The 17299-nt window shown below is 43.1% G+C and overlaps 1 protein-coding gene and 1 long non-coding RNA gene across 2 annotated transcripts in view; both read left to right on the plus strand.

The window, feature by feature from the left end:
- Positions 1 to 304, plus strand: part of LOC144271117 (uncharacterized) — a 50611-nt gene extending 50307 nt beyond the window's left edge. The window contains exon 4 of the long non-coding RNA XR_013347307.1: positions 116 to 304. This is a non-coding gene — a long non-coding RNA (uncharacterized LOC144271117). The remainder of the gene's footprint in view (positions 1 to 115) is intronic.
- A 4994-nt stretch (positions 305 to 5298) lies between these two features.
- On the plus strand, positions 5299 to 8968 carry MEX3B (mex-3 RNA binding family member B). Its single transcript, XM_077828435.1, has 2 exons — positions 5299 to 5551; positions 6345 to 8968. The coding sequence occupies exons 1-2, from the start codon at positions 5299 to 5301 to the stop codon at positions 7748 to 7750; spliced, it is 1659 nt and encodes a 552-aa protein (XP_077684561.1). The 3' UTR covers positions 7751 to 8968.
- Positions 8969 to 17299: the final 8331 nt, after the last annotated feature.

The following is a 17299-nucleotide window of genomic DNA, read 5'->3' on the forward strand; positions in this document are numbered from 1 at the left end:
ATACCTGTTGGTTAAAGTGCCTGTATTGAGATACGGTACTGTACTCCTTAAGATGAGACTTTAAAAAATGGAATGGACATTAGATCCTAATGTTATTAATGATTTATATTTATAGGACTACCCAGATGAATTTAAGGCTCCATTGTGTGAGATGCTGTACATTTATACAGCAAGAGACAACTGCTGCCTCAAAGAGCTTACCATCTAACTAGACAAGACAAACAGCTGGAGAAAGCAAGTATTAACTCATCTTACAGATGGGAAATGGAAGCACAGAGAAGCTAAAAGGGCTGAGAATGACATTCTGTCCCCCGCACTCCCCAATGTGCTTGACCAAAATGCATCCTCCCCTCTTGTAAACTGGTTGGTTGATGCATTTACCCCAGAGGCAGGTGCTTTCCAGTAATTCCGTATGAATAGAGTTTTTGTGCTTTAGAATTTTATGGTATGAAATATGCACATCAAAAATATTTTCGTTTAGTGTCTTTGGTTATTTTAAGGGACTGAATTGACCCTGAACAGTTCCTTGCATTCATAGAAGAATGAGGATCCACATTAATCTTATATATTTTGGTCACTACCATACAAGCAGACAACCGTATGAATTCCAGATTCCATAGAACCCTGTTGAATCTCCCCACTCTCTCCGTGTATGCCATGTTCAAATGCACATCAGTGTAACTTTTTTCTCCCTTTGTAGATTACTCTCAAATGTTTCCTGCAACAGTATAAAAGAAATAATGATCAAGATCCAGGATCTTTCCCTGGGATTCATGGCAGGCGAGAAACACTGCCTCGTAATTAGTCCCCAGAAAATGACCTGCACTAGACGTATCAAAATCATTCTGCAGAGAAGGCTGAACTAATTTGAGTTTGTGGACTCTGGGTAAAAAATAAAATTAGAGCCATTTCAAACCCTAGTTTGACTGAGAGTAGAATATGCGCTTTAGAGGGGGTGGATAAGCCTAGAGTTGACTGTTTTTCTTTTCCCTATTATGTGGGGCAGGAAAGGCTAGTAACAAAACATTTCTCTCTCACCTTTGGGCAGGAGCCCAGTCAGAGAGCAGGCTCAGCCCATGCTGGAAAAAATGCAAGGATTACACAATGATGAAAGAAATCACATAAAAATGCAAAGAACAGGTGGCATCCCAGGCACGAGTCTAGTATCTCTTTATGAGTGATCCTTTCGCTTATGCTACTATGTGAAACCTTAAAAGTCAGGGAAAAGGAAAAGCACTGCAGGATTTCACTGCTAATACCAATTCACTTTTTGAACTAACTGCTGTTCCACCCCCTTATATATGCCCTATTCAGCCCCTGATATGTGGAGAATCATTTCACCTCCGTACTTCGGTTTGTGTTTCAGTTTCGCTATCTATAAAATAGGGATAGTACTTCCCTACCTCACAGAGATACTGATCTTTCATCTATGTAAAGCACTTTGAGCTCCTGGGGTGAAGAGCCTTACAGAAGAGAAAAGTATTGTTTTTATTTGCTATTACTAGCAAATTATTGTATGGATGCATTATTAGCAAATGTCTGGTTCATCCTGTTTATCTCACAGTGTCTAAAAAGATGTCCAATACTGAAATAGCTAAGAAGTTTAGGGAACCTTGAGGAGATCTTATAAGAAATGTCTTTATCTATGCATTTTTTTTCCTATGAAACCCAACACTGGTATCCATAGCAGTGAATTACAAATGTGTAAAATAAGCAATCTCTTGAATGGGAGTGTTTCGAACATGTCATGAAACCCAGGGAAAGATCCTGGATCCTGATCATTATTTCATTTTTACTGTGGTCAATAAAATTGATTGTTAATCAATCAGGCCACGGGAGTGGGACAGGCACTGTAGAAGGTTCATCTTCGAAGTATGTCCTTGCTAGAAAACAGGCCATTGGAGCTTTGCTATAAAACATGCAAACATCCTGAGGAAATGACAGCAATTTGCAATAAACCCTAGGTGTAAACAATTACCTGTGACTTGTTACACTTATTTGTACAGGCAGCTGGCTAAACAGACACACTACTTACACGTCTGTGCCCATCAAACGCAACACTGGAAAACAATTACTAGTCAATTTCCCTGAAGTTTGAAAAAAGTCAGTCTTGTGCTACATGACAGCTGGCAAGGAAACTGGGTGAGCAAATGTGGGTGCCTATAGATGTATTTTACAAAAACTGAAGGATAAAAATAAGTAAGTGAATGGTGGCATTTTTCTGAGAACAGTGACACTTTTCTGGCCATCCACCATCAGATCTTGAAGCCTAATAAGGTACTAGGTGGATATGATGCTTCAGTGACTGGTCAGGGTGAGACCCTAGGGCAGGACTTGAGCACAAAGCAACCAAATCAAACAGGGAGACACTGAAACAGATAATGCAAACATGTCTCTAGCAATTCCAACAGATCATTGTCCAAGGGGCAGGCAGACACAATATGCTTTGCTTTCAATTTGCCTTTCCAGGCACTATTTTACCTATTTGCCTTTTGCCATGTTTGGTGTTTTCCTTCCAGTTTGAGTCTATTAAATAGAAATGTTAAAGTTACAGGGCCAAGCCACTTCATAAATATTTACCAGTCACATTGTAGACCGTAAATGATTGGCTTTACCCCTGCATGATAATGAACAAGTAGAAGGATGATTGATGAAGAAAGCGTGGTTTTATTTGTGACTCATACAGCACACACTGACACTTGTATAACAATAATCTCATAAAGTACAAGATGCACAAACTCCATGAGATTGTCAGGATAGGCCAGGATGGCGTCTTGGAGAAGCAGCTATTCCTTCCAACTGCTGTACCGGTAGGGCATTTTTTTGTGCTTGTGCTGTTCTATTCCAAGGGGCATTTGTTCTTAAACCTCATGATCCAAATCATTAGGATGGAGAAGAGGCCCTTTGCAGGCACGGTGGCCCATTCCTGCGTGAGGTCTGTCTCCGTGTGGGCCACATTTCTCCTCCTAGGAGCCATCTCACTGCAAATATTGCATCCCTTTCCCCTCCATAGGGCATAGGACTGTAATCTCCTTCTCCTCAGGTGGCTCATAGTGTGGGCGCCGCACTCCTCTCCTCTGTCGCACTAAGGTCACTGCAAATAAACATCCGTTTTAAAAATTCTACTTTGAAGAAGTGTCCAGTAGAACCTCAGTAATGTGCAAACCAGTCCAGTCTGCAGATCAGCAAACGTCAGGGTGGCCAGCTCTTTGCCCTTCCCAAAGCGATGCACCCCAGGGCTGATGGGGGAGCTCTCACTGCAGGTGTCCTGGGTAGGCAGTACGCACCCGGGCTGGAGTACTCCCTCCCAGGAAGGCTGTGATGGGGCATGGTTCCCCCTTTGCCCTCCCCAGGGGTTTTGGGGCCCTATACTCCTCCATGGGGGCTGTGTCTCAGGGGAGGCGCTGCACTCCTGCCCTAACAGTATTAAGCCCACGCGGAGGGGTGTGTCTCTTGTGGGTGCTTTCCCCCACCCTGGGGTGTGTGGCTGGTAGGTGCTCCACCTCCTTGCTGGGGGGGACGGGGGGGTCTATCTCTCTTAGGGTGCTATGCCCCGCAGCCCCTCCAACCTGGAATCTCCCTAAGATGCTGTGATCCCTCCCTGGGGGCTCTCACTTCAGGCGCTGCGCCCGCTCTGTGGGGAATCTCGCGGGAGGTGCCTTGTTCCCACCCTGGGGAGCGCGGGTCCCTCCCGGAGAGGGGCGCGCTCCAGCAGCTGCTCTGGAGGAGCCGCGCCGCGCTGACAGCTCCTCACTCGCCGCCGGCTCGCGCTGTCTGCGGGGAGCGCGGCAGGAGTCGGCTCATCCCTAACCCTACCGTGGAAGCCCAGTGCGCATGGCGGAGCAGCGCCAGCCGAGCTGGGCGGGGCGGGGGAGGAGGGGGGTGCGCAGGCGCAAAGCCAGCCCGTCCGAGTAGGCAGCGAGCTGCGCTCTTCTGTCTGCTCGGCATATTCGCAGCCGCGGTGGGACCCTTTGTACTGAAACGACCGGCAACATCAGACCTACCTGGGAATTTGGGCTGCAGCCCTGTTGCAAGCAGAGTTTTCTACCGTGAGATGTTGCCGCACCGGGGCTGTTCCTATTAACTAGCTTGGAGGAGTGCAATGCAATATATTTCCCCTCCGGTGTGAAATCGACTGTTGTCTCTTTCCTCTGTTGTTGTTGCATTGCAGTATGAGTCTGTTGTGTGATTAGTACCCGTTTAGCAGCCAGCGCACGGTGTAAAGGACGATTGCATTGTTCTCCTTAGTGGCTGGCTTTCAGCTTCTGCTGTCACACCCCCTTGCCCTGAGTCTCTCTGCCATTGATGAGTGTGAAACTCACTCAGTGGCTGCTTTCTGCCCGGGGAAACGTTTCATCAACCAATGCAATGCACACAACTGGCTGCTGTACAATAACCCACCCCCGCCAAGAAGCACCTTTAACTAAGGGATTTATGAGCAGACGGGAAAAAAAACGTGGGTTCCTTTTTGGAAGGTGGGTGTGTGGAAGATGGTCCATTAGGTTAATCGACCTCCGGGCCGGCCTTTTGTACAGTCGATTAAAACTAAAGTCGGTCTCTTTAACAAAATAATTAACACACAGGAAAGGGAAATGTGGGGAAAGTGATGCATGCAAGGTTGAGCCATACAAACCAGTGTCGAGAGTCTTTATTGTTCTGCATTAGACAACAAAGAGAGGAGTTTGCCTGGAGGGGCGGAGGAAGAAGAGGGAGTGGGTCAACCAACCTAATGCCGGCCCCTCTGCACTGTGCCTGTCCAATCGCCTCACACAGCGATAGTGTCAGTAGCATTGTGCTGTCAGCTCTTGCCGCTTACGCGGCGGCTCCCTGATCCCCCCCCCCCCGCCCCCCTCCAGTGCTGTCTGGCTGCAGCAGTAGGTCAGACCGAGGAGGGGAGAAGAGGAAAAAACGCTGAGTGAGTGGAGTGGAGTCTGGGAGGGGCTCCTTAAAGAAACGCTGCCATCGCTTGGCATTGTGGCCAGCAAGGAACTCAAGGGGGGGAAATCATCGGAGCTCCTCTCGCTGTTCTTCCCCCCACCCCACCCCCAGCCAAAAAAAACTTCGGGGGGGAGTCGTGGGGGGGGTGCTGAAAACATCTTATAAACCGGATTGCACTGAAAAAAAAAAAGATACAAAATATACAAGCAAAAGGCAACTGATCCCCGGTCTCCAGCACTCGCCTTCCCTCCCTTTCCTCCTCTCCTGCTGGCCATCTGCCTTGGGTTTTCCTTTGTGTCTGATCTTTTACTACTGAACCGAGTGCAGGAGGAGGAGGAGGGTGGAACACACACCGGGACTATGCCCAGCTCGCTTTTTGCAGACATGGAGAGGAACGGGAGCGGCGGTGGCGGAGGAGGTGGTGGAGGGGGAGAGACCCTGGATGACCAAAGAGCCCTTCAGATAGCCCTGGATCAGCTCTCCCTGCTGGGGCTGGATAACGACGAGACGAGCTCCATCTACGACAACGAGCCTCGGAAAAAGAGCGTGAACATGACAGAATGCGTCCCGGTGCCCAGCTCCGAGCATGTCGCTGAGATAGTGGGGAGGCAAGGTGGGTAACTGTATGTGAGTGTGTGTGAAAGATTTTCTCCCCTCCATGCTGGCTGGTCCGTGTCTGAGATGCGACACTGGCTGTCCCCGGTAAAGCTGCAGTGTTATTATGGCCAGTACTAGGTTTCCCCACAGACAAAGAAAGTGCAGTAGACGTGGTGCTTCTAAGGCGCAGTATGCATCAATTTCAAGATGCACTTTCACCGACCAGCAAAAATAAAACCCGTCTTTTTCTCCTTGCACGAAAGAGAAAGCTCAGTGGCAAATGCACTGAAAAAATCGGAGTCTTGATCTCCCCACAAATTTAGAAATCACGGGTTTTTTTAAAACAAGGAACAAATGGAGTGGGGAAGTGGAACAATAGGATTGGAATAAAGCATCCGCATTGGGGAATCTGGCTCATTCAGCACAGCGACTGCTTCCTACCTTCTTTAACGAATAAAGAAAAAAAAAACCCCATGATTCCCCCCCCCCGGAGGAATGTGTTTAGCAGGAGGGTGGAATTACTAATTTATTTTTGTGGGGCGGGGGCTGCTTATTTTTGCTTGTCCAGTTTCACTGCACACGAATTGTTTTTATTGAGTTGAACCGCACGTTGTATGGATTTGGTCAGTTGCACTGCAAACATGTTGTTGGCCAACTGCAATATGTGTTGGGGGGTGTATCAGGGCTGGGCTTGCGAAGTAAATGCCATTTATAACCTGATGGAGGGGTGATTTTTTTCCCTCTCTGGCTGCACCCCCATAATGGCTTGTAACCTACTTTTTCTCTCTGCTTCCACCTCTCGTTCCCAGGTTGTAAAATCAAAGCTCTGCGGGCAAAGACCAACACCTACATCAAGACCCCGGTTCGCGGGGAGGAGCCGCTCTTTGTTGTGACGGGCAGAAAGGAAGATGTGGCCATGGCCAGGAGGGAGATCATCTCGGCGGCCGAGCATTTCTCCATGATCCGAGCCTCCAGGAACAAGAACACCGCTCTGAACGGCACCGTCCCGGGGCCCCCTAACCTGCCCGGCCAGACCACCATCCAAGTGCGGGTGCCTTACCGGGTGGTGGGGCTGGTGGTGGGGCCCAAGGGGGCCACGATCAAGCGCATCCAGCAGCAGACCCACACTTACATCGTGACCCCGAGCCGGGACAAGGAGCCGGTCTTCGAGGTGACGGGCATGCCGGAGAACGTGGACCGCGCCCGGGAGGAGATCGAGGCGCACATCGCCATGCGCACCGGGGGCATCATCGAGCTCACGGACGAGAACGACTTCCACGCCAACGGCACGGACGTGGGCTTCGAGCTGAACGGGCCGGGCAGCCTGTGGAGCAAGCCCACCCCGCCCAGCATCACCCCCAGCCCGGGCCGCAAGCCCTTCTGCAGCTACCGCAACGACAGCTCCAGCTCGCTGGGCAGCGCCTCCACCGACTCCTACTTCGGGGGCGGCGGCGGCGGGGGCGGCGGCAGCGCCCGGCTGGCCGACTACAGCCCGCCCAGCCCGGCCCTCAGTTTCACCCACAACGGCAACAACAACAACAACAGCGTGTACGGCGGGGAGGCGCTCTCCTCCCCGGACTGCTGCGCCGAGCTGCCCTTCGACTCCCCGCCCGGCTTCGACCTGGCCCCCGCCCCGCCGCCCGGCGCCCCCCTGCTCTGGTCCCAGTTCGAGCGCGGCCCCCCCGCCGCCGCCGCCGCCGCCCCTCCGTCCTCGCCCGCCTTCCCGGCCGCGGCTCCCTCCAACGCCAACCTGGCGCTGCTGGTGAGCACGCAGAGGCGGGGCGGCGCGGCCCCGCCCCCGGCCCGGCTCTCCCCGCCCCTGCATGGCAGCGGGGGCGGGGCGGAGCATCCCCTGGCCCGGCGAGTGCGCAGCGACCCCGGCGGGGGAGGGGGGCGCCTGCTCTCCTCCGCCTCCTACCCTCTGTACGCCAACGGGCTGGGCGCGCACCTGCCGGGCCTCCCCTCCGACTCCTCGGCCTCCTCCTCCTCCTCGTCCAGCTCTTCCTCCAGCTCCTCGTGCTCTTCCTCCGGCATGAGGCGGAAAGGCAGCCGCGACTGCTCCATCTGCTTCGAGAGCGAAGTGATCGCCGCCCTGGTCCCCTGCGGCCACAACCTCTTCTGCATGGAGTGCGCCAACCGCATCTGCGAGAAGACGGAGCCCCAGTGCCCCGTCTGCCACAGCGCAGTTACTCAGGCCATCCGTATATTTTCCTAAAAAAAAAAAAAAAGGTCACAAACGCAGAGCCCGGGTCTGTACTGCGTGGTGTCCCGATTAGCTTTTAAAGCTGCAGTATCCGCACATTTGAAAAGGGACCTAACTTGCAGGATTACTTTTGCATTGAGTGTACTGTAGCGTAGGGTGGGTTAGGGGGATATTTGTAACCTCTGATGCATGCTATAAATAATAACGAACGACTACATTCTAGTACTAGACTAGTTTTTACACTGTACTTTAATACGAAGCTTCTAAGACTTTTTTATTTTATTTTATTTTAAAGTAGAAAATGCTTATGATGATGATAATGATGGTGTGTGGACTGTTAGTAAAACGTGCTGGTAGTTCCTAGAATGCTTATTACAAAATAATTAAATCTATGGTGGATACTTTTTTGAATGTTCTTGAAAGGGCAAGAAGTTCCTGTGAAAACCATGATACTGCAGCTTTATCAAAGTAAAAAGAAACTGTAACATATCTCTTATATATATTAAAAAACGTTTAAAGGTTTTAAAGATAAATTGCATTAATACAGATTGAAGTATTTTATTCTTTTTTGACTTGAAAAATTATATTTCATATTGCAAAGATGTTTACAAGTATTTTAATTTAAGTTCAGTGAACTTTTTGTAGCTGGGTTAAATCTTTTTTATTTTAGTATGGCCTTATGGCAAAGAACACTGTATTATTTTAATATCACACAGTTGTGGACGGAATTACAAACCATAAAATGTGTAATGCTTTGAACAGTATTCTGTTGGGATGGAGATTTTATAGGTTCAGAAAAAAATCTTTTAAATCTGCTTCACCCAGCATATTTTCTATTCAGTGATATAAAGCATATTTTATTCTATATTATTACAAAAATTGAAATGTATAAACACATGTCAAAAGGAACTGTTGAAGCTTTCTAACATTTGTATAAATAGAATTCAGTGGAAATTACAAAAATTCTGTTGCACCACTATAGTTTTAGTATTTCTATTTTAATACATTTGTTTACCACTTGTTTATGTATATGTAGGTGACGTTACTTGAGCTTAAATGTACTTTACGGAGCAAAGTTTAAAAACAAAGTATATTTTATTTTATGATAAAGGGCCTTTAACCTCATGGTCAAATACTAATATTATATTTGCTGAGACAAGATTTGAAATTGTATCAAGAGTTTTATTTTTCTGACATTTAAAGTTCTACATAATAAAGGTAAAACTTAAGTAATGGTGCTACTTCATGTTTTTTTAAGTATTTCTATATAAATAAAATAAAATATTACAGAAAAAATAGCTTGTGTGGTGATTTGATTGGGCATGAGTAGAGATTGGACTTAAATTTATTTTTCTCACTTATAATGAAACAAGTTCAGAGTTTTAAACATGTCATATTAATATTACTGGAAACCTTTACTTTGTGAAGGCTTCCAGAATAATCTTTCCATTGAAAATGCCTCATGCCACTTATTTGAAGAGGAGAGTTGATTTATATTTTTAGTCTGTAGGTTATCCACTAAAAGTTGGAGAAAAGTATCTTTTCAAGTGTTATTTTTTTTAATAATGAAAATACTTATAATTTCAGAATAACTGCTGTATTTAGCAAATTCATGGAAATGCAAATTATTTATATCTTAGACTTTACTTCTATTTGCTAATCTAAAGCCAGGTAACATGAGAGACTCCTTTGTTGTGATACATTGATAAAGGGCTAAATCCTGCAAACTCTTACTCCTAAGAGTAATTCCAGTATTTCCAGGATCACACCCTGAATGACAAAATATTTTCTTGAGCAGAAGAAGGGTTTTAAATCAGGATCTTTTCCTAAATTCCTGAAACTGCTTCCTGGTATTTGGTGATTGTGGTGCAGGCTAATTGGTGTTGACAAGTTTATTTGAATAAACAAATTATTGCTTTGTAAAGTTTGTTGACTTTTAACAATGCAAACTTGTGGCATAAGAGTGAAGAAAGTATACAAGTTTTCTGACTTAATCAGCAAAGCCAGACATGTAAACGTTGCAGCATTTTTGTATTGATTGTATCCAAACTGTTTAACTGAACTTGGTGCAGAACCCATGTTTGAGCATGTTTTATATAGCAGACATGGCTACATTTTAAATGATTGTTTTAAAATAGGCCAAAGCACCTTTGTAGCAGGATAGCAAAAAACCTGTAACATAGTTTATGTGCTGGACTTTTTATTTTACATAATTACCTTTTTATTCCATAACTGTCCTGATTTCTTTTATGCAGCCCATTTCTTCTGTGAAATGTTTGGTGGTTCTGGGGTGTGTGTGTTTATTTTAACATTTCCTTGGGACAGTTATGCTGGGGTAAAAAACAATGATCAGGGAGAAGGATTTGGGGATACAGGGTATTTGAGCCATCCCCCGTGTATATTCTCAAATACTCTAAAACTTTGGAAAAAATGGAGACTTGAAAGGATTATTGTTTAGGCCCAAAGTGTAGGTTTTCTCAATGACAGGTTTTAGAAAATATAAATGTTTAAAATAGTCAATTTGCTGTTTGGATTTAAAATCCTTTCCACAGTGTTTGGGCCCTGTGTGTGCTAGTGTATGTGAGTCAGAAAGTGTGAAAATGCTTATAAAGAAAAGTGAATCTGATCAGTCTGTGTAATTTTCCAACCAAAATGAAATAAGTAATTAAAAAACAAAACTATGTTTACTTAAATATTACAGTGCAACCATCAATGATTTTATCAATTATACTTTTATCTTTCTTTAATGACCAGCACTTGCATTGCAGGTCACGAAGTTCGTACTGACCTGGCCAGTATGACAGGCTCATCATTTAACACAGATTAACTTGATTCCCTCTCCTTCCCATCTAACTAAATGTAACCAGGCTTACCTTCAACATCCATCTTGCAGGATTTATTCTGTAATTTTCTTCATCAAATCTATTGTAGGTAAAACAAAGGAAATCCTGTGTTTATGGCTAAGATCCCCTTTTTGGCTTCCTTGCAATAGTTCCAGGGTCTGGAGATGTAGATGAGCTGGTTTTAGCCCACAAAAAGCTTATGCCCAAATAAATTTGTTAGTCTCTGAGGTGCCACCAGGACTCCTCGTTTTTGCACGGTCTATGTGTGTGTGCCATTTTGAAGAGGGATCATGTCCCTTTGCAATGCCCACAGCACCTACAGTGACCATGTGTTAATTTCTCTTCAACAATCACTTTATTTTGGGGAGGGACTAGTCTGGATTATCCTCAGTTAGCCATGGGATGATGTCCTGTCTCTCAAATGTGTGCATCGACAGCAGCAGGAGCTATGGAGGCAGTAGCTCTTCTGCATCCTATGTTGGCAGCCTCAGCAGTCTCTTGTCTTAAGCAGTTCTACCATCAGTTCTCCATGCCTGCTAACAGCTTCTGGGCATAACCCACAGGTGGAGGCAGTCTCTGAGGCATAATAGCATGTACAGTGTTCACTCTATTATGTGTTGATCCTTGTTAGGTTTTGTGCCCGAAACACACATCCTCTGCTTGTTGTTTAAAATCCATGCTCATAGGCTAGTATAGCCCCCATTGTATGTTAGCAAAGATTAGGCAGAGAATGACATGCAGATGACCTGTGTACTGCCACACATATTGGGCCAAATTCTGTGCTGATTTATACCCCAGTTAATTCAATGGGATTTTAGGGGCTATAAATCAGCACAGAATTTGGCCCAAGAGGGACGATTTGCCAAAGGAATTTGTCCTGGAGGAGTGAGACCCCCCCCCCCCCCAAACACACATACACACACATAATAAACTGGAATATGGCCGTATGTTTGATACAGGGGTATGTCAAAGCATAAAATAGTAATTGAGTACTTGGAAATCTATATTTCAATATTTATCTAGCAGAACAATGATTAGTTTGTTTTTCAAGGGCTTCTGAGTGGTTGGGGCCGAGAGTTGTGGGTAAGGTTTAAAGACCTTGCTCAGGCAAGTGGTTCTACTGAAGACATCTGGGCTAGCCATGACAGAGTAAGGGCTATTTGTGTAGGTACAGGTGGCAGAACTGAGCCTTTAATGTCCAAGGAAAAGGATTTTTTTTTTTTATTTTGGTGGCAGTTCCAATTTGTTGGCTGAAACCAGAGAGAAATTAAGGATTCTGTGCATATTCCTCTGTCTGTTTTTACTAACATACAGTACATGGAGTGTACACATATAATTAGTTTGAAAACAGGAGAAATTTACCTTTGTAATATATATGAAGGTCCACTCTTTCCTCTGTCCACATCTTGTGCTCCCTAGAATTTGTATATCAGTCAGACCTCAAAGCGAGTGCAGGCTTCCTCGGAGAAAGGTCTTTTCTACTATATTATTTTGTTATAAATTATAATGATCAGTTTAATCTCAAATTACTCTCTAAATATATTTTTCAATAAATTGAAATGAAACTTACCAGCAAAGTCTAAAGTTAACAGCAAAAAAAAATCTGTATAAATATATATACATTGAATTGTAATTGGATTGCTTTTTCTTTTACTTTCCCTTGGTTATTTCTTCAATAAACTCCATTTTGGAATGTGAAATCCTAACCAAGGTTGCTCCTGCTCTCATTGAAATCTATGGGAGCGTTGCCGTTTAATTAATTGGGAGGAGGTCTATGCCCTAGTATTACAGAGGCATAAACTAAAGCTCCCTAACCCCATCCTCAAGTTGCCTACACTTGTGTATTGTATTTCAGTGGTCACTTTGAAATAGAAAAAGTGATTATTCACACTACTTCTACATATCAGTGTTTCCTGTGCTCATTGTCCTAACAGAGAGGCTCTAATTAGGCAACAAAGACTAGTTTAACTCCAAAGCAGTTAAAGTACATCTGATGCTTCAGAAGATCAAATGTTTTGAACTGCTGATTCACAAGTTTATTGTAGTCCAACTGGCAACTGACAAAAGGCCCAAACCTGCAAGCTGTGAAGCACTTTCTTTAAGGTGCTGGGTGCCCTCAAATCACTTTGAAGTGAGGAGGCACTCCCTACCTGGCAGTGATGAGTCCAAACGCCTCTCTCCAGTGCAGGTAGAGCAGTTTATGACCTCTGAAGTCTACAGCAATACATGCATGAGTATGCAGTTATCTATACACATAGATAACTGTATGGATACAGGTGTGTCATTATAGACTGATGACTGCTTGAAAATCTCAGCTGAGTACAGCAAAATATGGATAGTAGAGTGATTTTTGGAAATGTATGTTAAAATCCTATTGGAACTCTATAAAAGAGTTTATTGCTTAATATCAATGATTTCAATGAGTTTTTTGCAGTTGTGTATAATAGAATAATAGACTCTAATTTCTAAATTTGATTTAAAAGTACAAAGGTTACGGTTGCTTAATTTTTGTGGAACAAGCTATATACTTATGTACTATACAAAAGAAAAATTCAGATTTTAATCAGTGTGGTATATAGAACATTCTTTACTTACTTTAACTGTATTTTAAATATTACAGCCAAGATTTGCACATGCAATTATGGGATTTGTGTGTGCAGTTTTGTGAGAACAAATCAGGATCAGAGCCTTAGAAGCTACTCATGATCATTTAGACCTTACAGGTGAATTTCAGTCCCACTGAAGTCAATGGCAAAATTCCCATTGGAGCAGGATTTGATCCTTTCAGTAAATTTCACTATGGCAAATAAAGGGTGTTTGCACATAAATCCTGAACCAGTGTGTACAGATAATATTTGTTCCCAAAATGTTTTTGTAAGTGAATTACTGTTACATGTCTCTGCTAATAAGAAAACGGTGTAATTATTAGTGAAGAAACAAATCAATTAAATACAAGTCTTACTAAATATATCCATAACTTTACTGCTGCAGGTATGATTGATTTGCTGTCTGAAGATCTTTATAGTCTTCTATAATAATGTACCAGGAAAAGTGGCTTGGTTAGCTTTAAATTGAGGAAAAATTAGAGATTTTTATATTTACTATTACTGCCTTTCAGTCTCTGATAAAGTTAAAATACAGTAAAGTACTTTTGCCTTTTAGCTGTAAGGGTCTTTCTGCCACCCATATCTGGGGGAATAATGTGGCCTACTTACATTAGCATGAATGGGAATTGCCTGTGTAAATCTACCTGCCATGAATGGGTGAATAGAAGATCTTGTCCTTTAGCTTTCCCTTGTATTTTTGTCTCATTCACTTTTATCCATCACTACAGGTGCTAATTTTGAACCTGCATTAATGGTGGAAATGCTAGATTTCATTTGTGCCTATATGGAGTTTTTATTTGACTGTTAGGGTTCTTTATATTTTGAGAGATAATCCGAGCCATGGAAGCTACATTTGTCAGAAGAAAATTTCAGCTAGAGTATGACTTTCTAGAAATATCCTTTTGTGAGAGAGTCATGAAAGTTTCCATTGCATTTAGAAACTATTTCCACTATTTGTCTGAAAAGGGCAAATAAATCATCACCACTTTAGGAGTTAGAACAAGGGTCTGAGTTTCAGGACTTATAATTACTATTACCTCTGCCCTTGATTCACTCTGAGATCTTGGGTAATGCATTTAACCTCATTTATGCTTCAGTATTGCCATCTGCAAAATGGGACTAATGATACCTACTTCATAGGGGTATAGTGACGCTTAGAGGCTGGATGTTTCTAAAGTGGTGTCATATCCTGAGATGCAAGTCATGATGTAAGTGAAACTTTTGTTACTGCTGTTTTCTAATTAATCAATATGCAGTAATCTTACTGCTCTAGTGCAAACAAACATATAATTACAAGCTGCTTACAATCAACAGTTTTCCAAATTCTCATCTCCACATTGAATTTCAGCCTTCCTGTATATTGGGATACAACAAACAGTATCATATTGGGCTTGAACCTGCATTCCTTACGCACTTAAAACTACCACTGTCTTCCATGGGACTTTTGAGTGTGCAAGCCATGAAGTATCTGATATGCATGGCTAGGTCTTGGAAGTACCGAAGAAGAATGTACATTTGCTATATCATACACATAGGCCCAACAGGTTGCACCAAGGGCAGGGCAAGGAATCTTGAGTTCAGAAGTTTTTGCTATTGTAGAGATAATACCACTGCAGCACTTTTTGATTTAATTTCCTCTGTTTTGTTTTTTAATGGTGGTGTAAAAGTGTAAGTAAATTGAGAAGAATATTAGAACCTGATCCAATAATCCTTCCTCATATGGCTGGTGCTACTGAATTCAGTGGGACTACTTATATGAGTAAGGATTGCAGGATTGAGGTCTGACATTACAAGTGAAGTTGTTAGGGTAGAGGCTTTGGCAATATAATGCTGTCAGTTGTTTATAGGGACAGTGTGGCATGCTCTTGGCTCTCATGTCTGTGGTTTGGTTTGGGAAAAGATGACATTGTTGTGGCTCTGAAGGTCACCTAATGCTGCATCTTTTAATATGAAAAGCTTTACTGTAGACAATGGGACTTTTGTATGAGTCACTGCCATAATTATGTAGTCTAGAGTGTGCAAAATAAACCAAATTTTTTGTAACTTTGCATGCATAATTACCAAGATTGTGACAAACTGTGGTAAATGCACATGACCAATCACGTGTCTGATTTGCTCAGTTGGTCATGCTTGTGTGAAAATTGAGGCCACAAGGAATATTTAAAACCATTAGGAAAATTAACTGCTGCACAAGTAGAGATTGTACGTTTGAAACCTAACAACCATCTTATTTTTTTCCAGATATGTCATTTACTAAAAGATCGGTCATATAAAATTATTAAATCACTTTCTAGTTGAGGAATTTGAACATTTTTAAGCCATAAAAATACAATTTTCCATACTACAAATGGCTAAATTGAATTAAGGGCCCAGTCAGCAAAATATTTCTTCAACCTTCTGAGTAACACTATTCTTGGATGGCTCTGCAGCAGGTCAACCTGCTGAAGAGAAAAGGTGGTTTGTGGTGGAATCCAAAAGCAAACAAACCTACCTTCAGAAGTGGGGTGCACAGCGGCACATGACTGGAGCCTCTCACTTTCCATGCTGCTCTACTGTCTACTGCTTGTCCTGCCCATCTATGTCAGCTACCCAAGGGTTGCCACATGGTTGCTATACAGTTACAACTTGACTCCAGATGAGGAAACAGCTGCTAGAGGCCAGGATCATTACAAGTTTAAAGATCAGAAGTTCCTGGATGTGGGGTCTTCTGTTCCTACCTCAGTGTATATCTCCATTGTATTACTGGACTACCTTTTCCCCACTTTTGATCTTCAGGCCTAATGGCCCATTTCATCTTCTCCCTGGCTGAGCAACAGAGCAGTGTGCCAAGAATAGACTGCTTCAAGTTTCACTTCTTCCCCAGCTAGCCATCATTCAGTCATACAGAGAATGACCTCCCCACCATTAGGATATGTTCAGTGCAACATCCCCTGGTGTTTTCCCCATGACCCTTATATGCCAGTTGGGTTGGGCACTCCTCCCTGTTGGCAGCCATGGGATGCCTACTTCTGCATGGATGTCTAATAGGGATTTCTATGGCTATTACGGAGGCAATAATTCCATGAGGGAAGTGGAATAATCTTTTGAAGTTCCCTAGCAAAGCATGTCAGTGGAGCATCCATAGCCTTCTCCATGGCTGAGGGCCTATCTAGAGGGTAGGGCCATATATTTGCACATACACACAAATACATTTAGGATAAGAACTTGTATGTCAAGTGTCAGGGCCATGTAAATGAAAATTAAAGGAGGGAGACTGAATTGTAATTTGGTGACCTATTTTAAGGTCCTGATATTAAAAACAATAGTTTACTGCATACATCAGAATCCATCATTTATTTGTAATAGAATCAGGCATTTATCTCTATTCATTATTCTCTTATGTACATACAAAAACACTTATAAAATAGATTAAAATGCCCTGAATATAATGAATAAGGTTTTGAACCATTGTGTAAAGAATTGTTTTATGTTCACTTAGATTGTAAAATTTTACATAGAATTATCTTATCTTTATGACACTTATTGTAAAGACTTGTCTTTTTACTGGCAGAGGCAAGGTATGAATGTTAAAGGGAATTCATCGTAGTTGAAGGCGGTAATATGCCTGTTCATTTCAAGGTAGAATGTACAACTAATTACATTTTAATTAAATCTCTAACATCAACAGCTGTTTTAAAGGGTCATTTAAAGCTACATTTAGTTTTAGTATTGTTTAAGATCCTCTTTCTTAATGTGCATATGTATTCATGTATTTTTTCATCTTTAAAATTTCCCTCCACCTTGCCCAAAGTATTAACAGCTGCTGGTATATATTAAAGACTAAGTGCTGATAAAATTAGTTTTTGTTTTTTTTGCATGCCAGCTATAACTTTTATAAGTAGAGAGCAAAAAGACATGAAACTACCAAAACTGAATTTGTTCTCTTTGTCTTCTTCAAACAAAAACTTCCAGTCCCTCAACTTCAAGAACCAAAATCTTGCATGCTAATTTTCAGCCCACAATGATTTACTTTGTACGTCTGGTTATAAGCCCATTTGTGATGGGTGTACTTGCCCCACACTGGACAAGAAGGGGTTAATTCCACACTCTGGGCAGAGGAAGCCACACCCCTC

This window comes from Eretmochelys imbricata, chromosome 10, assembly GCF_965152235.1.
Source record: "Eretmochelys imbricata isolate rEreImb1 chromosome 10, rEreImb1.hap1, whole genome shotgun sequence".
In the NCBI taxonomy this organism is placed as follows: Eukaryota; Metazoa; Chordata; order Testudines; family Cheloniidae; genus Eretmochelys; species Eretmochelys imbricata.